This window comes from Muntiacus reevesi, chromosome X (genome assembly GCF_963930625.1).
Source record: "Muntiacus reevesi chromosome X, mMunRee1.1, whole genome shotgun sequence".
In the NCBI taxonomy this organism is placed as follows: Eukaryota; Metazoa; Chordata; class Mammalia; order Artiodactyla; family Cervidae; genus Muntiacus; species Muntiacus reevesi.
In genome coordinates this window covers 147,166,535-147,190,500 of record NC_089271.1, presented here as the reverse complement: position 1 = coordinate 147,190,500, position 23,966 = coordinate 147,166,535, and the positions used below count along the sequence as shown (strand labels likewise).

Genomic DNA, 23,966 nt, shown 5'->3' with positions numbered 1-23,966 from the left:
GCCCAGGGAGCCGGCGACGCCCCCCCACCCCCGATGAGATGAGCTCACCCTCTGCTGACAGGGAGGGGAGGCCCGGAGGGTCTGCAGAGCCCACGTCTCAGCCCAGCAGCGAAGGCCACCTCCTCCAGGGAGCCGTCCAGTCTTGCGCCCCCCCTTTACCCCAAGCCTGGGGCTGGTCGGGCAAGTTGGATTCTACCTTAGAGGGGGAAGTCCAACAGGCCCTAGCAGGTATGCACTGAGCGCCTCCCACCTGAAAATCTGCACAGGGGCAGGGACCCCAACCCCAAGACGAGCCAACCAACGTCCCAGGCTGGCACAGGTTTGGCCCCTGCCCAGTGCCAAGCCTGGCCTGGAAGCAAGCAACAGAAATGGACTGAATTCTCAGCAGCATGGTTAGCTGCAGTCCTGAGGCCTGGGCATGGACAGTGGGGTGCAGCCGAGGAGCCAAGTGTCCGAGAACTGGGTGGGCACAGCCACACCCTGGCACTGCCAAGCTCCCTTTTCCTCTTCTGCATGCCCATTTCCTGGTATTAACAGCTTCGTATTCAGCTCAAATGTCACTTCCTCGGGGAAAGCCACACAAAGCAGTGTCTTCTCACTGTGCCCACAACCCTCACGAAGAACTGCATCTTACATCCTGAGCCAAAACCCACAGGCACACATGCAGATCGACACAAATGGCTGAAATAAACGTTCCACCAAGTGAGACTGTCCCTTACCACCTGAAAAGCACTCTGATCTTTCTTTTATTCTACTGCGTTAAAGGAGAAAATGCAAAGAAGGGAGGGAGGGAGGCAAAAAGGGAGAAGCAGGTAGGAACAGGGGGAGGAAGGGAGAAGTGTGCTCTCACTGCTAACATGGTTTGTATCTACCGCTGCACACTCACAGGAAGGCACTGATTGCCCTCAGGCCTCTCTGCAGTCACTGCTGCCTTTGTTGGCAATGATCTCTCCACCTAGACCCCAGGTGAGATCACCTAGCAGTGGTCTCGGTCTCTGTTTCTCCCTGCCCCATCTAATGGGATCCACCCCTCCGCCCCTCATGGCAGTGGGTTATCCTCCCTTGATAGATGAGCAGCCTGAGTTTAGGTCCACGAGGTAGCTCATGACCAAGGCTATCTTTCAAGGAGGGACACTCACCTGCCAGAGGCATTGCAATGGGAATCAGTGGGGCAATAGCTGGGGTAGCAGAAAGGAAGTAATGGCTTCATGACTGGATCTCAGGACCCCCCACCTCCGTTTTAATCCTCTTTTTACTCTCTCTCCCCTCCCTCCACACCCCTGAGACATGCAACTCAGGGTCTCTACTTTTCCAGGTCTGGGGGGAATGAGGGTTTATACAGCACCAGTTCTTCCCCAGTAAAAGATTTTAACAAAGGCTTTTGCTCCTTGTGTTGATAGAGAAGGAAATGGCAATTCACTCCACTATTCTTGCCTGGAAAATCCCATGGACAGAGGAGCCTGGCGGGCTACAGTCCATGGGGTAGCAAGAGTCGGACACAACTTAGCGACTCAACCACCACTTTGTGTTGAAGGTTCCACAAAAGCACTAGAAGTGGCTCCATTCCTGCTGCCATGCTGACTGTCCCAAGGCAGACTGATGTGTCCTAGGACCGGAACACAAGGTGTCATCTGAGAGGCTTTGGTCGGCTAACCATTCCCTGCCATATATTGATTGTGACAACCTTCCACATGGTCATTTTCACGCTAGTCACCATCTTACAACTTTTGTTACCATCTGAGCCATGTTTTAAAGCATTCGACTGCCAGGCCAAACCCAGAGGATCTTTAACATCCTTGAAGAGAATAAGTAAGCTTTGTATTGTACCAAATGATTCAGGTTCTGATCTTAAAACATTAATCGCTCAGTGAATAATCGTCTCCTTGGACCTGTTGAGAAATGTATTCATGTTGATATTGCTTTTCCTTACAATTTTTGATGTTGCTAGGATCACAAGTTACATAATCTACTGCTTAGAATCCCAGTCCTTAAAGGAGAAACTGTCTTCTTGTTACTGACTTGGAATCAGTGGCTTCCAAGCCTTTTTTGCCCCAGCTACAGTTCCAGAGAAATGCCTCCTTTTAACTATGCCCACTCTTCCCAGGAAGACTCCCCTCAAGGCCCCAGATTTCCACTAACAGCTCCTCTGCTGACTCAGAACCCTCAATGGGCCACGCTGTCCAGGTTATGACCCTGAGGGCTAGGTACTGGCTAGGGGAACATCCATGAATGAACTGCTGTACTGGGTGCCCCTGCACAAGTCTCTTCCTTCTCTGGGCCCCTAATTCCTCTTCAATGTGACAGCATCGGTGCCAAGGGCCTCTCAGCTCTGATGGTCAAGGGCTTGCCTGGTTTCTGGTGGTTTGAGACAGGTCTGCCTGCAGTGGGACTGGCTTGGGGCTCCAGGTGGTCTCGTGTGCAGGAGACCATCACAGGGCAGCCGTGTGGTGCCATCTGTGGTGGGACCTCATAATGGGGCAACTGGGGGAGAGGGAAATAAAAGGCAGAGGGCCAAGGCAGGTGCCGGGGAGGGGTTGCTCCCAGAGGAGAAGGCAAACTTAGAATTCCTTGACCTCATAAGGAAACGGCTCGGGTCTGTATGGGGGGGGGCGGGTTGGCAAGGGGAGGCCGGTCTCCGGGACAGGGGCCAGCACTGCAAAAGAAGGCTTAGAGAGGTGCTGGGGAATCTGATCTGGCCCAAACTCCAAATTCCGCGAGGCCGGCTCTGAGGAGCCCAGATCCCAAATGCCATCTCCCTCTCTGCTTGGAGATAAGCAGCAAGACCCTTGCCCTGTCCGGGGCGCTGCCCCTCATCTGACCATGCATACGTGGGGCCCTCATATTTTGGGAGGTGGAGAAATCCTCATCTATAAAACCTGGCCAACAGCAACCTAGCAGAGGGGCTTCGTACGTGGTTAAACCAGGGCCCTATCTTCTCTCCACCACATGAACGAACCTTCGCTGAGACCAAGGCTGTGACCCTCACCAGTTGGGCCAGTCTGCCAACCTTCATCCCAGTTCCAGGAGGGGCACTTCAGTTTCCCCTCATTCTATTGGCTGGCTTTGTTAGAACGTGACTGTCATCTCCTTCCTAATTTTCATGGGACAGTTCTTTCCTGACCAAGGCTCTCACCAACTCCCTGTGACAGGTCCCGGTTGCCTTCCATGGTTTGCCTGCTTCAGTCCCCTGGCCCCTTGTCCGGGAGGCCCCCTCTGCGCTCCCATGACCCTGAAGCCCATTGAGACTCAGGTGCTCAGAGCACATTATCGGAAACCCCGGGCAGGTCCCTCTAGCAGCCTCCTGGGTCACGCTGGGCTCAGGGGCCATCCCAGTCACGGAGGTGAAGCCCCTCGCGCCTCAAGTGGACTGCCGGTGGGTTAGGCAGGCACCTGCCATCTCTGCATGCATCGCATCACTGGGCGCCCCGTGCCAGTGCCCATTGGCATGCCCGGGCCCCTTCCAAGGCTGCTGGCTCCTGGAGTGCCAGTGGCCTCCTGGCCCAGTGCCCCATTTCCTCCCGGGTGCAGCGGGGAGGGAAGGAGGCGGTGGGGACCTGCGGGCTCAGGCCAGGGTCCCACAGAGCGGGAAGGCGAGCTGGGGCAGGGGGTCTGGGGGTCTGGGGGGTGGCTTAGGGTCGGGTGGTTACGGGCTTCCCTGGCGTGGCGCGCGAGCGCCCAGCGCGGGCAGCAGCGCCTAGTCCAGACCCACGCTCTCCAAGGGCTCGCCCCTTCGGATCGGGCCCTTTTTCTCGGCTGCCGGCGAGGCGGCCGGCTGGGGCGCGGCCAGGGACCCCCGAGCGCCGGAGCTCGGTGCGGAGGGGTGAGTTGGGACCTAGCGGAGTCCACGTGACTCAGGGAGGGCGAGCCCCGCCCAGCGCGCAGCCCCGCCCAGCGCGCAGCCCCGCCCAGTTCCCACATCCTGGCCAGTTTCTGCTGGTTGCACGGCCACAGGCCACGCCCCTCCACCCTTCTGACCCGAATAGCCGAGCGGGTGACGTCGCGGCTCGCGGGCCCCGCCCTGCTCCCAGGTCGGGGCGGGTCTAAGCTAGTTCCCGTCGCGCCCAGGCCCCGCCCCTCGCCGGCGTCCGGCCCTAAATGCGCCAGCGTGTGACGTCTCTGGGCTCGCCAGCTCCGCCCACCCCCACGGCCCGGCCCCTCTGCGCCGTTTGAGCTGTGGCCCCTCCCACCCATTTGTGACGTCTAGGCTCGTGAGCCCCGCCCCACCCCTCCCGTTCCCAAGGCCCCACCAATCTGTGCTGGCGGCTCTCCGCGAGGCCCGGCGGCTCTCCGCGAGGCCCAGCCCCTCTCCGCACAGCGCGCGCTGCCTGCCGAGACCGCGGCTGTGACGCGGACGTGACGCGCGCGTAGCCGCTCCCGAGGCGCTCCTGTTGCCCCCGCCGCGCTCCGAGGCCGTCGTCTCTCGGCCGGTGTCGCTAGGCCCAGGCCCCCCCCAGGCCTCCGCCGTCCGCTGCCCGCCATGGACGACTACGCAGTCCTGTCGGACTCCGAGCTGGCCGCCGTGCTGCGCCAGTACAACATCCCACACGGTCCCGTCGTTGGTACGCGGTGGACGGAGGGCGGGCCCCCTCCCCGCGCTTAGCCCCGCGGCCCGCTCCCGGCCCACTGCCTGACCGCCCTGTGCCCCGCGTCTGATCAGGTTCCACTCGCAAGCTCTACGAAAAGAAAATCTTCGAGTATGAGACCCAGAGGCGGAGGCTCTCGCCCCCGAGCTCGTCCGCATCCTCTTTCTCCTATCGGTTCTCGGGTGAGGCTTCCGTCCCAGGGCCCCGCCTGGCCGCCCTTGGGGACACGGTTTGGGTGACTCTGAGAAACGGGTCGCGGGGGTGTGGCCGGAGCACTGGCCGGAAGGGGCGCGGGGGAAACGGGAGGGGACCCCTGTGGGCCATGGTCCTAGCCCCTCCCCCATTCAGACTTAGATTCGGCGTCCGTGGACTCGGATATGTATGATCTGCCCAAGAAAGAGGACGCCTTACTTTACCAGAGCAAGGGTAAGGCAGGGGTGGGGTGGGCACCCTGCACCTTCCTTCCATTGTCAGCCAGAACCTGAGACCTCAACCCCAAGCGTCCTGCAGTAGCCCTGGAGGGGAGAAACCGTGTCACAGGCCCCCCCAATGGGATTCAGATTAGGGCCATCGGGCCAGGTAGGGACACCGTTGCCTCTTCTGCTACCGCTGCCCCCCCTTCCCAAGGCTATAATGATGACTACTATGAGGAGAGTTACTTGACCACCAGGACTTACGGGGAACCTGAGTCTATGGGCACATCCAAGGGCTTCCGCCAGCCCTCAGCTTCACTCTCAGATGCTGACCCTTTTCACCGCCAGGTGAGCTGACTTGTCGGGCACCCTGTACTTGGGTACAACTTGAGGGGGTCCTCATGGGGTTTGGATGAGTCAAGGGGACCACTGGGCACAAATGGTGCCTCAGAAACCTCCAGGGAGAGGCAGGGCCTGCAGACACCTGCCCGGTGAGGGCCTTTCTTTGGGGAGGGGAAGGGGCTGTCAGAACTGTTTTTTGACTAGTGTGCCCAGGACGTGCCCTGGCTCTGGTCTGGGATCTAGGTTTGAGCTCTTTTTGAGAATCCTGGGGCACAAAGTAGGATGCAGGCAGCTGGGACAAGTGGCACGGCCCTGCAGACATAAGGCTGGGGACCAAGAAGGGGGTCTGGAGGGTGGCAGGGCCCAGGCCTTTAAGCAGTGTTCAGAACAGGCTGGGAAGGGTAGTATGGACTGAGGGTATGACCTGTCATACCTACATCGACCCCGCCAATAGGTATCCTCACTCTGATTCACTTCTGTAGGTCCGTGAAGACAATCTTTTCTCTTTGGAAGAGGAAGGCAAGGATCGGTGAGTATTAAGGCAAGCCAGGGGCTGGGGCTGATTCAGGGCTCAGGCCCTCCTGGTCTATCTGCTGCCCTCTTTGCCTCAGGGAACACCTCCTGTATGGCCGGGACAGTACCTACCAGAACATCACACACTACCGCCCTATTTCCAACATCTCCAGAAGCTCCCTGGGCCTGTCCTATTATCCCACATCCTCCTCCACCTCGAGTGTGTCCTCATCTTCATCTTCGGCCCCTTCGTGGCTCACCCGTCGAGCCATCCGGCCTGAAAAGCAGGCCCCTGGGGCTGCCGGCCTGGGCCAGGATCGCCAGGTCCCGCTCTGGGGCCAGGTGCTGCTGTTCCTAGTCTTTGCTGCCTTCCTGCTCTTTGTTTACTACTCCATGCAGGCCGAGGATGGCAATCCCTTCTGGGCAGAGCCCTGAGGGTCTGGCCTCTTACCTTGGGGGCCAGCTCCTCTGGGAAGCCCTGGCTGACTGCCTTATCAGTGTTTGTTGGGGGAGGGGGGTTGGGGCTTTTCTGTGTGTTCTAGCTTGGGGTTACCAGGACAGGGGCAATGTTTGCTGACCCCTTCCCTGTCCTGCCAGGGAGGCAGCAGGCCTGGGCCCTCTGCAGCATGGTGGGCCTGGGTGGGCTTGCCTCTGGATCCTCCTGGCCCTGCTTGCCTGTCACCCTTTGGGCCTAGGAAGGCAAGACCCTTCTCCTGGAGAGGAGAACACGGTTTTGGTCATCGCATGCCTCCTATATGTCGTCACCTCATGGGGGGATTAACCAAAGGCCACCCTGAGTTTGTTTTCGTGGACACAATAAAAGACCATTTATTTTTAACATGTGGGTTCTTCTCTTTAACGTGGTGAGGGGTTGGGCTGCCCCCCTACTAAAGGTTTCCAGGCCTTGGGTCTCCAGAATTGCCATCCGACTTCGTCAGTTCATCCTTTCGTCCTTTGAGCCTGAGATAGGGATCATAGGCTACCCATAGACTCATTTGTGTTCTGCTTTTGGTGCCCACTCCCTGACATGTTACCAGAAGCTCTTGTAAGTACTTATAAAAAATAATGTCACACAGAGAGCCCACTGGGAAACGCAGGTGAGGCTGCTTGCACCGTGTCAGTTCTGGGTGTTTCAACTGGGACCAGCAGACACCAACCGTAGTGTCCAAGAGCAGAGTGATGGGAAGGAAATGAGGCATCTGCTTGATGGGCTGTTTCTGCTGGAAAGCTGGTTGTCTAATGACAGGGAAAGGCTCTCAGTCCTCTGGAATGTTTCATCCCCTTTCAGTAAATCAATTCCTCACCTGGGTATTACCGCAAGGTTTTCTGCTCCGGGCATTTCACAGTTTTCACAGTTTACATGTGATTTTAACATCGAGTTGGAGAAAGAAATGGCAACCCACTCCAGTATTCTTGTCTGGAGAATCCCATGGACAGAGGATCCTGGCGGGCTACAGTCCAAGGGGTCGCTAAGAGTCTGACACGACTGAACGACTATCACTTCACATCAAATGCTAAGGAAACCTGGGGTAAAATGCCACACTGTGCGTCTGGGCTCTGCACTGCCTGTAGAGGGCAGTAAAGCCTGGAGAGGCAGGCACTCAAAAGGGAAGCAGAGGCACCCCCTGGGCCACCATTTGGTGGGACCCTGGCACCTCAACTCTGACGGGCTCCTTCCTACAGGTGGCAGGACTTGGCAGGGTCTGCCCTCTCACCTGCACGTGCACCGTGGTCTCCTGAGCCTTTGGGGCTCTCCGCTGTCTATGGCTGCTGGGTAAGCTCTACTCAGGGCCAGGACTGGAACCTTTTTGGCAAAGCTCCCGAACATTTCTTCTTGCTGCATCCTAGTCTCTGCAGTTGGGTGGGGTAGGGGGGGCTTGGGGGGGACTGGGGGGGGGTTGGGGGGGCTGGGTGTTTTCTTAAAACCAACAGGCTTTTTTTGTGCATTTCAAATACACCAGAAAGAAATGGCTTCTCATATTCTCACCCTTCCCAGAGCCCCAGCCTCCCTCATTGGCGGCTAGGCACTCCCCCGACTCCCATGGCACCCAGTCCGCTGTGGCCGGGACACCCCTGGGCCCCCGGCATCTGTCCTGTGCCATCTTAGACCAAGAGCTGAGACACGGATGCTCCGTGGTCGGCGGTGGGCATGGGCAGGAGGTGTGGCCTGCTCATCTGTGACCATAGGGGCAGGTGGTCAAATCAGTGAACTGGACGGGGGAGAACAAGGAGTCCCATTGTCAGGGCGTCAGAACTCCACAGAGGCATGGCGCAACATGTCATTTCAGCAAGTGATCTCAAGGCTCCTCCTGGGGGTGGCTGTGCAGCGGGAGCCCCACGGGGTCCTGGTGGAGAGGAGCGATTGCAGGGAGGAAAGGGAGAGGGATGGCATGGCCTCTGGACAGAATGGTCCCCTCCGGGCTTCAGATCCTCCATCTGCAGGACCGAGGGGGAGGCTAGATGTGCTTGGCAGCCACTGTTGTGTCTGAAGGAAGACGGAGTCGCCTCCCAGGTGACATAGTCTCCCCCTTTTATTTCCCATGGGTGACCATATCCATTGATCACCATGCATCAGACGGAGGGTTTCTGAGGGCCTTGCTTCAAAAGCGCTGCCCCAGGGCTCTGAGATACCCACCTCCCAGAGAGCTCTCTTGAGGATTCTGGACCTCCCTCCAGACTCCCACCAGGCTTAGCCTCGCTTCCAAGGCCCTGGAGCCCCATAAGGGCGCCTGAATGCCTCCGAGTGCTCTGGGCACCCCAGGCAAAGCTTTTGAGGGCTCTGTGAGCCCCCAAGAGACCTCAGGCTTCCAAGTCCCCACCTAGGGCTTTCCAGGGCTCTGAGACCAACATCCAGGCTCCTGCCTGGACCACGGGCTGCAGTGGTACTGGGAGCACATCAGGGGGCATCAACTTCCCAGCGTGCAGGGCATCTCCTGCCATCTTAGGTACCACCAGAGCAGAGTCGGGGGATGGTGGTGGTGGTTGGAAGACATGGAGGAGCCTGGAAAGCCCTGGATGAGGCAACCGAGCTAGTAGCTTGGGACCCTGCCAGACAGCCTGAGCAGCATCCCTGGTGGAGCACAGAGAGAAGTGCCTGGGAGGTATGACAAGCGGGGGGAGCTCCTGATGCTACCCTTGAAGTCAGCCGTGCCCTCCCCCTGCCCCCAGGTCTAGGGGATGCAGCAGACAGCATTCTGCAATCTTGGACCACCCCCACCTTGACCACTCTACTGGGCTAGTCCCAGCACTGAAGAAGCAGCCATCCAAGAGTGGGTACAAGCCTGTGGGTACAAGCCCACGAGGATGAACCTCCCCAAGGGACTAAAGGAAAGGAGGGTGCCACTGTTACTGCCCATGGGGCTGGCCTTTGGCCTTAGGTTCAGCATAACCATGCCCTGGAGACTAGCTCCAGCCCCTCCCCAGGGCAGTCAGGAACTCAGTGAAAAAAAAATCAAGTCCCACCCAGAGAAGTCCCCTACCACTGGGGAGAGCCAGGTAGTGAGGTCCTCCCAGAAAGCCCCTTCTCACCTCTGCCAGCCCACCAGGCACCACTCCCCTACCTGGACTTACCCAGATTCTCCTGCCTGCTGCCTGAACCAGTCTGCCAAGAGGAGACAGTCCTCGCTGCTATCAGTCCTCCCTGCCATCCCGTTCCAAAGCCTGCCGGGTGGGGGCCCCCGGAGGGAGAATGGCCACAGAGGAATGCTGAACATAACCAGGAGTCCTGACCCCTCCCCGGATGCCACATTGCACCTGGGCGGTCATGAGGCCTGCAGGGCGGCAAGGAGAGAAGCTGGAAACTGCAGAGGGAACGACCCTGAGGACAGTTCTGCGGACGGAGGCCACGGGCCAGGGCAGGCCAGAGCCTCGGCCAGGCAGGGGCAGGAGGGAGCAAGACAGGGTGCCACCTCTGGAGGGCTTCTGGAAAGGGGGACATGCAGATGGCACCAGGAGCCCATCTGCTGGGGGCAAGAGACCTGAGACCTGGCCCCAAGGAGCAGACCCCCCAGAGCACACTCCAGCTGCCAGGACACAGTCAGGGGCAAGCTGGGCCTCCCCTGGGCTCTGCACAGGGGATCCAGCCTGGGCTCCCCGCCCAGAGCCAGCAGGGGAGGGGGCCCAGCCCTGACAGGCCCCACGGCCGAGACCTGCCTGCCACAGGTTCCCAGAGCAGAGGAGGGGTCCAGCCACAGACGCCCTCCAGGGCCCTTCTTCCCTACTAAGCCTTGGAGGGGGTGTCTGGTCACCCTGTGGGGAGTGGCCCCCGCATCCTGTAAGTCCTGTCTGCTCTGAGTCGGGGGGATGGGGGAGCTGACCACTCCCACACCACGACCAGCCCCCACCCCGCCCCAGGGCACCCCTGCACCCCACCCTCCCTGGTGCCTGCTCCCCCAGGAGGGTAGGCCAGACCTAGGTGAAGCGAGGTGCACAGCGCCCCCCAGGATGGGACAGCGAACCACCCACAGAGAAGGAGCCTCAGCGTTTCAACGATGGCGACGGTCTAGAGAGCCTTGGAGGACCCGCACGGCCCCCGGTCTGGGTGGCCACACCCCACTCCAGGGCTCAGGGCCAGTGCGCTGATGGGGACCCTGCTGGAACCCCGACAGAGACAGTGGGCCAAAGGGGGAACAGCTGCTAAATCAGGGTCAGCGAACGTGAGGAGTGATGGATGTGGCCGCCAGGACTCGAGTGTGTGTGTGTGTGTGTCTGTGTCTGTGTCTGTGTGTATCATCCAGCTCCACGTCCCAGCTGTGGACAGGTCCCCAGAGGACAAGGCCCGCCACCTACAGCAGCCTCTTCCACAGGCCACGGGCACCCCCAGCAGGACTTACGCACCCGGCAGGGGCACACTGTGCTGCTCAGAGGTCAGGCTGGCCTCAGCCAGCTCCAATGCTTGCCATGGATGTCTGCAAAGTCCCCGTGAGCCCAGGGAGGCCACAGCCCAGGGAGTGGGGCTGAATGAGGGCCGGGACTGGGGGACGACTCTGGGACACAGCACCGGTGGAGAATGGGCCGCTCCAGACCCCTGAGCTCTGGAGGGCAGGCACAATCATGTCCAGCGGGCGGAGGATGAGGACTGAGGGTGAGGCCTGAGGCAAGTGGACAGCAGGGTGGGGGTGGGGCCAGGACAGGCCCCGTAAGCTCAGCCTCAGCCTCTGCTTCTGCCCCGGGATGGAGATAGAAAGCCCGGCTCTCCTGAGGCCACGGTCATCAGGCTTGAGAAGAGCATGGTGGCCACAGACGGGGCCAGGAGCTGTCTCCAAGGGCCCCAGTGCTGCCCAGAAGCAAGAGGCAACAGGAGGAGCCCTTGCCACCCACAGAAGCTGTGTGACACATTCAGAGCCACCAAGCATGTCATTGGGAAGTCCAATCTCAGTCCCAGCCAGGACGGGTGGTGGGCATGTCCCCCATGGGCACAGCAGGAGCGCCTTCCTGGGACCAAAGGGACACTTGGCTGCCACCTCAGGCTGGCACCAGCCCAGCCCGGGGCTACTGGGCACAGTCATTGAAGAAAAGGGGCTTGTCAGCTTGTACCCCCAGGGCTGCACCACTCACTGGGATGGCCCTCCAGGCTTCGGACACCTGGGCAGAGGGCAGAGGGCACACGCCACGGTTTCTGCAGGCCATGCTAGGATCATTACACGGTCTCTGTTTCTCTGACTTTCCGCAACCATTTCAAGGTGAAAAGCCACTCTCTGCCCTTACAACACATGCCTGGCCTGGCCTGGATCCGGCCTGGAACCTGCCACCCCTACTTCCACAAAGGACACATTCCTGAGGGCTCCAGGTAGCCGGGAGTCCCACACCCGGGCTCAGGGGCAGAGACACTCCTCGGAGACTTCTCATGTGCCATGAATGTGAAGAACCTAGGCCCATGCGGGTACTATTTTTTTCTCCACGGGGTGACCAGTGTGACCCATAAAAACACAGCAGAGGCAAGGGAGTGTCACCTCGAGATGAGTTATGAGACAAACACTTTGGCTTCCATCTCAGGGCTGCTCTGTCGCTCTGAGATCGCTGGATCTGGGGAAGGCCTGACCCGAGCAGCCCAGTGGAGAGGCCTGATGGGGAGGAACCGTCCCCTGCCACAGCCCCGTGAGCCCTCCAGAAGCAGAGCCTGCCCCCCTCCCACCCCAACACCCCAGGGAGACCATAGGGCTGTGGCCCCAGAGAAGCAACCTGACCGCAACCTGTGATGGACCCCAGGCCAGAAGCCCCAGCCAGGCCTTCTAGAGTCCTATCCTTCAGACACCTGGGAGATTATGAGTGCAGGTTGTTTTAAGGAACTACACTCTGTTTAGGGTAATTTGCTATGCATGCTTGCATGCTAAATCACTTCAGTCGTGTCCGACTCTTTGCAACCCCATGGATGTAGCCTGCCAGGCTCCTCTGTCCATGGGATTCTCCAGGCAAGAGTACTAGTGTGGGTTGCCATTTGCTTCTCCAGGGGATCTTCCCAACCCATGTCTCTTTATTTCTCCTGTGTTGACAGGCAGGTTCTTTACCTCTAACATCACCAGGGTAGCCCCTTGTTACTCAGCAATGGGTAACTTATACACGATGACTTTAAATGGAGAAGATCACCCTAAGTCAGTTGGGAGCAAACAAACCGACAAGAAACCCCAGAAACCATTAGGAAGAGCCTGGAAAGTCTGATGACACAAATGCTAAGATCGTCTGCCTAGCCAAACACAAACCCCAAACCACAAAGTCAAGAGACAAGTGACAAAGTGGGCCAAAAAATAGTACCAAGATGTGACTCAGGGCTCATATCATTAATGTATAGAGAACTTGAACCAGTCAAGAAAAGATCAGCGATCCAAAGGAAAAGGGTGCAGGAGGTGGCCTTGGAAAATGCCAACCAAAGCGCCCCCTGTACCCCCTGAAATGATCTCACAGCCAGAATGTGCTTGGGGGCTGGGGTCCCAGAGCTGCTGTTTCTGGGCACATGGGGCAGCTGGACACTGGCATTGCTTTTGATCTGCGGCTCCAACTGGATGTGGAGCCACAGACAGACCAGCCTCAGCAAAGACTGGCCAAAGCAGTGGGTGGTGCCCAGCTCAAAGTTGGGCATTGAGCAGGTCTGGGCAGCATCATCCAAGAGCTGGGAGAACCTCTTGGTGAGGAACGTGTGGCAGGAAGGGCATTGGCTTCCCACCAGCAAGAGAAGCTGACCACACCTGCAGACCAGACAGCTATCAGGGCAGTTCCTGGGCAGACAACCTCCTTTCTGGTCTCCGTGCATGTGTACTAAGTCGCTTCAGTCATGTTCAACTCTTCGCAATCCCATGGACTGTAGCCCACCAGGCTCCTGTGTCCATTGGATTCTCCAGGCAAGAATCTTGCAGTGGGTTGCCATGCGCTCCTCCACTGGTCTTCCTGACTCAAGGATTGAACCCGCATCTCCTTACATCTCCTGCATTGGCAGGTAGGTTCTTTACCACTAGCACCACCTGGGAAGCCCTTCGGGTCTCCATGCCCTAGACCCACACTTGGTCTCAGGGCTGATGTTCCTTTCCCATCCCTGAGCTCGACATGCATGCCTTTTTCCTCTGCTCATCAGATAGTTCCTCCATCCCCACACCCAGTCACTGGATCTTCTCTCTCCCCACCCTCCTACGTGTCCAGATGTTATCAGCCCAAGTGAGGAGCTGTTGAGCAACTCGACAAACCTGACACCTGATCTTGCCTGGGCTGTGGACAGTCCCCTCCTTCGACTTCAGGCAGGGAAGGGTGACGACTGCTCAACGCTCAACGGGAAGCCCCAGATCTCGCGAGAGCCACCAGCCTCCTGGCTCTTCCCAGCCCCGTGGGGACCCTGCAGAGAGCCAGTCTTGGAGGAGGGCAGGGGGCACACACCTAGGAGTCTCGGGCCTCTAGAGCAGCGCTTCTCACTGTGGGGTCTCTGGACCAGCAGCGGCCGGGAGCTTGTTGGAGTCGCAAATGCTCAAGCCCCACCCCAGATGTGCAAGATCAGAGACTCTAGGGCGGGGCCCTGCGGCCGGCTTTGAGTGAGCCTTCCAGGTGTTCTCACGCCCCTTCCAGCACGATGGATGGAGGGGGCCAAATTCTAGACCCTGGGAGGGTGGAAGGAATCAGGAACGCGGGCCAAGGCCGCACTCAGATGCCATCGGGATGAATGGTTTCTGATTTCATCCACTCCTAGTGAAGCCATGGGCTTTCTCTCCCTGCCGGGCTCACTCACCTTGACCTCCCAGGGGAGAGGCAGGCAGCAGGCACTGAGGGCTGCAACCCATAGGGGGTCCTGGAGAACAGGAGTGCTTGGGCAAGGTTCCCTCCCAGCGGGCCACACCTGTCGAGTGACAGGGGCAAGACTGTGTTACTTTGGGCCCTCCCCACCTCCAGAATTATGGCACCCCTGCCAGACTCCACTCTTCTGGGCACTGGGCTCAGCTCTGCCCACCTCTTCCTTGTTACTCCGTGTGGGGCAGGGGGAAAGGGGGGAGGATCCGGGCTTCACAGAGAATTGTCCCAGTCACACTCAGGAGGAGTGGAACAGCGTGGGCCGGGCAAGGGGTGGGGGCGGCTGGAAGCGCCCAGATTCTAGACCCTGGGATGGTGGAAGGAATTAGGAACGCGGGCCAAGGCCCCCCTCAGATGCCAGGACTAGAGGGCGGGGCCGAGTGGAGACCCCCTGACCCTGCTCTTTGGTAGCATCGTGGTGGGGTTGCCGCCCACCGTCCCCGCTCACCCGGTCCCTGGGCTCCCCCAATACACTGTGGCGGGTCATCTCGAGGGCCAGACGCCCTCAGTACAGCAGGCGGAGTCCTGCCAGGAGCGGGGGGTGGGGCCCCGACGGAATCCCCAAGGTCTCCAGGGCCCTGGGCTCGGGGGAAGCGTCTTTTCGCCTTCCCCCAAGAGACGGCGCACAACCCAGAGAACCGCGGGGCTCTGACCCCGCCCAGGACCCAGAGGGAGTGCGGTCGAGTGCCGAGATCGAGGGCGGGGACACGGAGCAAGGGGGCCGTCTCCGCGCTTCGAGCCCCGCCCTGACCGCCCCAGCGGCCGTCATCTCTCGCTTCCCGCTTCAGTCCGCCCACCGGAAGCCATGGAGCACTCCTGCCCACCTCTTCCGTCTGACTCTACCAATGACCATGCTCGACTCCTCAGAAGACCCGCCCTCCAGTGCCAAACCAGCCCGTGCCTCTTTGTGACGGGCACCTCTGTGGCCCAGTCAAAGCAGGCCGATCTCGTGAGCTCCGCCCTCCGCTCGGCCTTCGGGCTCTTTCCTCAGTCCCTAGGCGGGCGTGTCGTGGGTCCTTGGACTTCCCCGCGGAGAGATCCAGAGTTTCCGTGCAGAGTCATGTGAATGTACACGCCAAGCCCTGCTATGTGCTTTGGTGTGAGCTTGTATTCTGAAGGAGTTAAGTTCACGGGAAGTTACAGGGAAATACCCCCCCCCCGTTGTTGCCCCAGCATCAGCATGTTGCATATCCAGTCGGACCTCACACTAGGAAATGGCATTGGTATCATCGGAAAGCTGCTCAGTGTTCTGTGTGTGCGTGTGTGCGCGCACGCGCCAGTGGTTAGGACACCACACTCGCACTGCCAATGGCCTGGGTTCGATTCCTGGATGATGCTGCATACCTCGCCACACACACACACACACACACACACACACACACACACACACACACACACACACACACACACACACACACACACACACACACACACGTCAGTACATTAATGAAACCAGGTAGTTTGATAACAGGGTGTCCTTTTTTTAATCACACACTGCCCTTGGGTTCGATTCCTGGATGATGCTGCATACCTCGCCACACACACACACACACACACACACACACACACACACACACACACACACACACACACACACACACACACACACACGTCAGTACATTAATGAAACCAGGTAGTTTGATAACAGGGTGTCCTTTTTTTAATCACACACTGCCCTTGAGATCCATCCATTTCAATCAATAGTTAGTTGGTATCAGCAGTCAGTTCTCCCTTTGTATTGCTAGGCTTCTTCCTTGGTGTGGATCAGCCAAAGTTGTTCAAGCCTTCACTCACTGAAGGACATGTTGCCCGTTTCCACTTTTAGATTTCTAGAAAAAAACTGCTTTGAACATTTGTATCCAGGCTTTCCTGTGGTCAGAATTCTCCGTTTCTTTGGCATGAATGCTTAGCAGTGCAAGTGCTGTGTCCTAAGGAAGTGGACGATTAGCCTTAGAAGAAACTGCCAATTTGCATTCCACTGTGGCTGAACCATTTTTCCTTACCACCCCAGATATTTTTAAAGCACATAACTGAAGATTTTTACAAAATATTGTTTTAGGCAATACTGTTAACAATTCTGTTTCTCACCTCTAACTATATTCTTCTATGGGATCACCTACATAGTTCTTCACTCGGGTTAAAAAAAACACACACCCTGTGCATTCAGTGTGATTTTAACTAGCAATGATATATTTGCAAAAGTCTTCCTTGTCAGTGCACAAAAGTCTAGCTCATGTCATCTCTGGTCACAAGGTATTGAACAGAACACATGAGCTATAGTTTACATAACAAATACCCAGCTGATGTAGTGTTACCTTTTCTGTTCTTCTTGTTTGTTTGTTAGCACCTCTGAAAATGTGTAAATCTCCCTCAGGATATTACCTTTAAGTGGAACTACCAGGTCAAAACCTATGGGCATTTACCATGTTCATTGATACTAAGCATTTGCCTCCCCCAAAAGACCCTGATAGGCATATAGCAGGGCTCAGTTAGCCCTGTGTTCCACATGTTGCAGAGATTTTCTCTCAGTCTCTCTCTCTCTAAAGAGCTCAGCTTTTTATTGGATGTGTTACTAAAGTGAATGAAGTTGCTCAGTCATGTCTCATTTTTTGTGACTCCACGGACCTCCATGCCTACCAGGATCCTTCATCCATGGGATTTTCCAGGCAAGAGTACTGGAGAGGGTTGCCATTTCCTTCTCTAGGGGATCTTCCCAACCCATGGATCGAGCCCGGGTCTCTCACATTGTAGGCAGATGCTTTACCATCTGAGCCACCAGGGAAGTTACTACAGAGGTTTAGTCAAAAAGAGCAAACCTCATGTCATCATCAGAGTCTTCAGATTCTTTTTTCTTTGTTTCTACTTTCTTCTCCTCAGATTGGGCAGCAGTGGTAGAGGGGGCAGGACCTTCTGGTGGTGCAGCTCCAGCTGTCGGGACAGGTCCACCAGCCCCCACATGGCAGGTGAAGCTGCCGATGCTGACACTGGCCAAAGCCTTTACAAACATGCCTGGCCAGAAACTGTCAACATTTACACCAGCTGCTTTAACGAGGGCACTGATCTTATCCTCTGTGACCATCACCTCACTGGGCAGAATGAGGGCCGAGTAGGTGCAAGGAAGCTCCGAGACAGAGGCCATGCTGTGGGCGAGAGCTTGGTGGGGCTGCTGGCTCGGTGCCAGTCTCCAGATGAAGTGAGGGCCTCACCCCAAAATGGCCTTGGATTCTCGGAAGGACTGAGCACTTTAGCGGCCGTGGAAGAAAAGGGATCTCTCTCCTTTTTTGGCTGCATAGCATGACATGCCAGATCTTAATTTCCAGACCAAGAATTGAACTGAGCCGGCCCCCTGCAGTGGAAGCATGGAGGCTTAACCACTGGACCACTGTGGAATTCCAGTCTCTTGTCTAAAAAGGCTAGGCTGGCCAGTTTTGGCTGTCAAGTAGTTACACAGTTTTATGCGACCAAATTATTAAACTCTGGATTGATGATTTCTGGGTTGTGTATCTTGGGCACAAAGTTGTCCTGCCTCAAGTGAGGAGAGTCATGTGATGCAGGGCAGACTTTCCGAGTTCCCACACCTAATGCTTCGTGGACCCAGGCTGGCTGATTCTTGCTGTCCTGCAGGCCCCACTACTGTGAGTGTGTTTGTGTGTGTGTGTGTGGTGGGGGGGTCATATGATCCCAGGCTAGGTAGGCCGGGACTGGGGCCAGTGCCTCTCAGACACCCAGCCCCCGCCCTCCTGGGATGCCAGCTCAGTTGTGGAAAAGACGAGGAAACGTGTACTGAGAAGAGAGTATTATATTATTTAAATGCATAGGTTGCCCGCAGGTGAGCAAGCGAGATCCATGGGGAAAGCACAAATAAGAACCAAGAATCCACCTAAAACCAGTGCTCTTGAACGGTCACCTGCAATGGTGAGAAGAAAGGACAAGGCTGTAAAAGAACTGGGTCCATCCCAGCATGGGTCTGAGTGAGCAGGAGAAGACTGGTCCCCATCATCTGCAAGCAGGGGCTTCCATCCCTCTGCCACAGATAGTGGGGCTTCAGCAAACCACTGGCTGAGGGAGGCTCCCCCCCAACCCTGGCACTGTGGTTGTACTGCCAGGCTCCTGGCAGAGCACATGCTCCCAGAAGGGATGCCTCACCTCTGGCTTCCCACTCAGGACTCCCAGAGGGCCAGCTAAAGACTGGTCTGCGAACTCACATTGAAGACACCACCCATCCTCATGGAATGCTGGCAGGTCCCTCAAAGAGAGGAGTGGCCCTGTTTTGTCCCCAGGGCATCACTGTCAGAAGCCAGATGATATAATTTTCAGTAAGGGCTGGGAGTGTCTGCTTCAGGCTTGGACTCACCCATCCCAGCCTCGCGGTGGCCCTAGGAAGTCGGTAGAATGTCACCCCCTTCTCCAGATGAGCAAATGAGGACATGGAAGGCTTGAGCAGTTTGTTCTGAATCTCTAGCTAGCAGGAGGGAGGGGTGGTTAAGGACACTGGCCTCTAAGCCTGAACTCCTTTTGCAGGTTGTGAAGTGACGTGAAGTCTCTCAGTTGTGTCCGACTCTTTGCGACCCCACGGACTGTACAGTTCATGGGATTCTCCAGGCCAGAATACTGGAGTGGGTAGCTCTTCCCTTCTCTCGGGGATCTTCCCAACCCAGGGATCGAACCCAGGTCTCCCACATTGCAGGTGGATTCTTTACCAGCTGAGCCACCAGGGAAGCCCAGGAATACTGGAGTCAGTAGCCTATCCCTTTTCTAGCATATCTTCCTGACCCGGGAATCAAACCGAGATCTCCTGCGTTGCAGGCAGATTCTTTACCAGTTGAGCTCTCAGGGAAGCCCTTTTCCATGCTATGCTCTCCATTTGGCTCCCAAGGAGGTTCCTGGGGCATCGTATCACACATCAGTTTGTCCTGAAGGCATCGGAGGTGAGTCCCAGTGAATATCCCCGGGCCTTGAACCAGTCTATAAAGGAAGGAGGTGAGAAAGAGAAACACCTGTACTCTTGTGCCTAATCAGGGGGGACTTTGAAATAGACAGTACCTTTGAATTCTCATGAGATCAGAGAGCAGTTCTCATGGATATTTACCAGTTGTCTGCATTCCTGTGAATGAAGCCTACTGCAACTCCCCAAATCTTCACTAGCTTCCGAGACACACCAAAAGAGACATACATGGTGGGAGGGAGGTTCAAGAGGGAGGAGGACATATGTATACCTATGGCTGATCCATGTTGATGTATGACAGAAACCAATGCAGTATTGTAAAGCAATTGTCCTCCAATTAAAAATAAACTTAAAAAAGTAGATACACAAGAAGGAATCAAAAAGGCAAGACAAATTTTAAAAGTCTTGGCAGATTTTAAAATGAAAAAAGAACTTTAGATGTTAGACACAAAACCAGTCTTTGAAATAAAAATCTGAGCTGATGAATCAAACCACAGATAGATGACTCAGAAGGTGACAAGGCAGTGACATGGAGGAGAGATGGGCCGGTCTTCGTGGCCCCCCATCCTGGCCTCTGGGCTTCTGATGACATCAACCCCTTCCCTTCTTGCCCTGGGTCTGGGGTGACAGCTGCTTCCTGTACTTGCTGCATGCCTTCAGCCCTCCGAGCCATCCCTGAGTGACCACCTGGGCTTGAGGCATCCATGACCTGCGGGGGTCTCAGCAGTCACCATGCTGCCCCCTGCACTCAAATGGGGTGAAGGGCCAAGGGCAGCAAGTGCCCGAGGAGCCAGAGCAGCTGCTACCCTGAACTGTCATGGAGGGAATGCCAGGGACTAAGGCTGGGCTGTGCAGTCACTGCAGTGTCCCTGGGAGGAAACTGACAAGGACACCTGCCTTACCTCTCAGCTCAAGTCACAGGATGACAGCCACAGCTCTTCCATGGCATCCTGCAAATTCCCCTGTGCCTGTAGGGCTGACGGGAATGGAAATCAAACATAGCATTCCACCGTGTCAGTTGCAGAATCCCCAGGTCGCTTGAATTCCCAGCCTCTCTGCATTTCCTAGGTAAAAGGCAGGGCACTGCATGGACGAGTAGGGCCTTGAAACCGAGACTCGGGATATCTGGTTGCCCTCAGTGGAAGCTGACATTCGGCAAGCCCCCAGTCCCCCAGAGCCTCCCTTGCGGATGGAAGTAGCTTGCCCTGCTGTGTCTGGAAGGCTGGTGTTCTGTCCTTTGAGGACTGTCATTACCTCACCTGGTGCTGATGCCTTGCAAGGGGACACTGACTGTCCTCCAGACCCTCTGCCATCATGTCCTGTTGCCACGAGACCCATAGTGAAGTGAGTGAAGTCAAAGTCACTCAGTCGTGTCCGACTCTTTGTGACCCCGTGGAGTATATAGTCCATGGAATTCTCCAGGACAGAATATTGGAGTGGGTAGCCTTTCCCTTCTCCCTGGATCTTCCCAGCCCAGGGATGGAACCCAGGTCTCCCGCATTGCAGGTGGATTCTTTACCAGCTGAGCCACAAGGAAAGCCCTTTAGACCCCTAAGTGGGGTCCAATTACTGCATGATCCAGCGCACAGGGATACAGTATGGGTGGGGGCATCTTTCATCTCTGCCCCTCTCCCCTACACTCCTCCCTTCCTGCTTGAGTGGCCTGCAAGTTTTCTGTTTGTTCTTCTCAGTAAGCAGGGAACCCTGTAGGGATCATTTCAGGATTACTGAGTGTCAGGCACCCCGTTTCTCATCCTGTGCATGGCCCAGCAAGGTATTGCACCACAGTAGGTAGAATGTACCTGTCTTCCTCTCTGGTGGCTGGTAAAGCTGTCCTTGGGGAGGCATATCTGTAGGTGGGCATGCTCCGACTGGAGGACTCCACTCCCAGACCCCAGTTCTCCACGTGGCATCACTTTCTCTGTCCTTTTATGTCCCGGAAGGCTTGTGCTGCACACCTTTGCCACCAGCATTTTGTGCACCTTCACGCATATCCGCCACCACGCCCCCGGCCCGTCCGTCCACCCCTACCTCAACCACCTCAGCTTTCTCTTCTCTTGGGCCATATTTCTTGCTCTCTGCTGGCCGTCAGCCCTAGGTTGGGAGCACTGCCCTTAATCGGCTTGTTTCTGGGGATCCAGGCCGCCGCGGGCCTCTCTCTGCTTCGGGGGCTGAGGTTGCAGCCTCACGCCGTCAGAGTGTCCCCTTTCAGGGCGGCCCCACCCCCTGGGGCGGTGCAGGTGACACTGATTGGCTAAGACTCAGTGAGTGACCGGACAAAACCCAATGACGTGGCCCGGGCCGCGCGGATTGGCCGGCCCCGGGCAGGCGGGCACAAGGTGTGTGGAGAGCCGGCGGGGCGGGTGCGGTGCAGGCCTTCGCCAGGCAGTGGCCAAATGGTGGGTAGGTACAGGCGGGTCGGAGGTGGGGGGTTCGAGCTGCCAAGGCTGTCGAGGAGAGGGTTGGCCAGAGAGAGAGAGAAGGCGGTGCCGATTCCCTGTCGAGCCCTGGGCGATCCCAGTGAGGCTGGAAAGTGGCTGTGGTGTGCGTGCGTACGGAGTCCGGAGGCCACTTCTGGGGAGTACGAACGCGCCACAAGCTAGGGTAGCCCTCAGTGGGGACATTTATATGGCATTTCTAAAATCCTGGCCACAGCCCTATGGGAGAAGCTGTCCTCAGCAGTGTCATCCCCTTTGACAAATGAAACAGGCCAAAAAGGGTGACTTAGTTCACCTTTACATACACGAGTAGGCAACCTGCAGATTAGAATCATGCGGCAGGGTCACCAGAATCTGTGACTCCAGAACAATCAAGGGACATTCAGACACTTAAGTGCCTAGACCAGTTGACAGCACTCCTGTACCCTATCACCTCGGCTACTCTGCACCCTGGACGTATAGCTGGGCCACTCTCATCCCTACATGATCATCTCCTCCCAGCCCCTATTCCTAAGATCAGCTCTTCTGTTCTTGCCCAACACCTGTGGGGGCCTGAAAGTCTTTTGGAATGGAGTTTTTTATCATGGATTGTATTTGGAACTCCATTTAGGCTTCAACAGTGCACTGCTGCACAGTATTTGTTGTGGATATCCCCAAATCAGGCATTATACATCTAAATACAAGCTAGTGTGGTTGCATGGTTACACATCCTGGCTTATCTGTGTTCACAATGGCTTTACCTTAGAGTGCTTTATAGATGTCACGGTACCATTATGGTCATTGTTTCATTCACCCCTCATCAATCTGCTTTAACCACACACACACACTCAAAAGAGTAAACAGAACTATCACATGACCTGGCAACTCCTAGCTTTATATACAGCCAATGTAATCAAACTATAATCCACATACTTGAAAATGAATGTTTGTAGCATTATCCACAATAGACAAAAAGTCTATTTGTTTGTAAAAAATCGATTTCTACAAACTGATGGACAAAACAGTCTATACATAAGATGTACTATTATGTGGCCATAAAAAAGAATGAAATTCTGTAACATGCTCCAATGTAGATGAACCTGGAATACATTATGCTAAGAAGATAGGAGACAAAAAGGTCACATACTATATGATGCCATTCATACAAAATGTCCAGAATATGTTAAATCCCTAGAAACAGGAAACACATGAGTGGTTACCAGGGGCTGGGACAGTGAATGGGGATGGACTACTCAGGGGTGCAGTTCTCTCTGGAGTGATACAAATGCCCTAAAATGAACCACAGTGATGGTTACGGAACTCTCTGAGAATGCCAAGTACCACTAAATTGTATTCTTTCAATGGGTGAACTGCATGGAATGTGAGATGTCAAGTGAGGTAAAATTTTGATTATTTGCATTTTATCAATTTTCTATATGACCCTGCAATCAACTGTTATTTTTATAGAAAAATGTCAACTACTTAATATTTACTTAGCTGCACCAAGACTTACTTGCAGCATTGCAGTATGTGGGCTCTAGCTCCCCAACCAGGGATTTAACTGAGGCCCTCTGCATTGGGAGTGCAGTCTTAGCCACTGGACCATCAGGGAAGTCCCTGGTATTTTTAGTATTTTTGTATTTTGATAAATTTGATATATTTTCTATCAATTATATCAACTATTTTAAAAATTTCTGAAGTCTTATGAAATAAATATACTAATTATGCTAATTTTACAGGCCAGGGAACCAGTTTAGTGATTTAAAAAGCCAGGAACAGAAGGACTAAGCCCTGAAGATGACTCAGTGGCAGACTGGTTCTTCCATCTCTAGCACACATTCTAGAACCAAACCCCCCCCCCCCCCCTTGATGACCAGTTAGTGAGAATGATAGAAATAAGGACCACGACAAACCAGATATATCCAGTCAACTTTAGTTTTGAAGCTCTGGTCTATCTTTCATTTATCTGGCAGGTATTCTCTTGTATTCTAACCACATGGTTTAAATGCTCTGACCTAAAATAAGGAGTTGGCTCAGGGCTGGCTTTTCAGGCTGCATACTGTCCTCTAGTGGTCTACCTCCTGCCCACTACCCTTTCCAGGGCTTGATGGGGACATGGATCTCTATCCTGGTTTAAAGAACAGCTTCTTCCTTATTTAGGATCTTATCAAGGGGAAACCAATTCACACATATAAGGCACAAACAGAGCAAAACAGCTAGCCAATTCTTCATTGCTTTATTAACATCAACTGCAGTATTGTCAGTAGATGAGTACAATTGAGCTAACAGTTTGGTTTGGTCACTGGGTAAATAAGACATTCCTGAGATCTCACCAGAGAGCACAGTGTGGAGGTCAGACCCAGTTGTGTCCTCTCTTCACAGAACAGTCAATTCAAACAACACAGGACATCCTAAAACTTTCACCGCTGCTCCACAGCCTCTGCATGGGAGAGGAGGGATGAAGGCAAACACCAGAGGAAATTCCACA

General features: G+C 55.6%; 1 protein-coding gene, 1 long non-coding RNA gene and 1 pseudogene across 2 annotated transcripts; 1 reads left to right on the top strand and 2 right to left on the bottom strand.

Moving 5' to 3' along the window:
- Window positions 1-4,266: 4,266 nt before the first annotated feature.
- EMD (emerin) lies at window positions 4,267-6,689 on the top strand. Its single transcript, XM_065915364.1, has 6 exons — window positions 4,267-4,559; window positions 4,658-4,765; window positions 4,932-5,009; window positions 5,211-5,344; window positions 5,821-5,867; window positions 5,950-6,689. Exons 1-6 carry the CDS (start codon window positions 4,478-4,480, stop codon window positions 6,284-6,286), a joined length of 786 nt encoding a protein of 261 aa, XP_065771436.1. The 5' UTR covers window positions 4,267-4,477; the 3' UTR covers window positions 6,287-6,689.
- Window position 6,690: 1 nt separating this feature from the next.
- LOC136153475 (uncharacterized) lies at window positions 6,691-14,716 on the bottom strand. The gene is made up of 3 exons (XR_010660407.1): window positions 14,565-14,716; window positions 14,058-14,165; window positions 6,691-7,087 (listed from the first exon to the last, which is right to left on the bottom strand). It is a non-coding gene; the product is annotated as an uncharacterized lncRNA (long non-coding RNA).
- A 1,423-nt stretch (window positions 14,717-16,139) lies between these two features.
- LOC136153895 (large ribosomal subunit protein P1 pseudogene) lies at window positions 16,140-17,677 on the bottom strand (annotated as a pseudogene).
- Between the last annotated feature and the right edge of the window lie 6,289 nt (window positions 17,678-23,966).

Coding starts and splice junctions, on each gene's coding strand:
- EMD (XM_065915364.1), top strand. CDS start 4,478: ATGGACGACTACGCAGTCCTGTCGGACTCCGAGCTGGCCGCCGTGCTG. Junction 4,766..4,931: donor TTTCTCCTATCGGTTCTCGG/GTGAGGCTTCCG, acceptor TCCCCCATTCAG/ACTTAGATTCGGCGTCCGTG. Junction 5,345..5,820: donor CTGACCCTTTTCACCGCCAG/GTGAGCTGACTT, acceptor TCACTTCTGTAG/GTCCGTGAAGACAATCTTTT.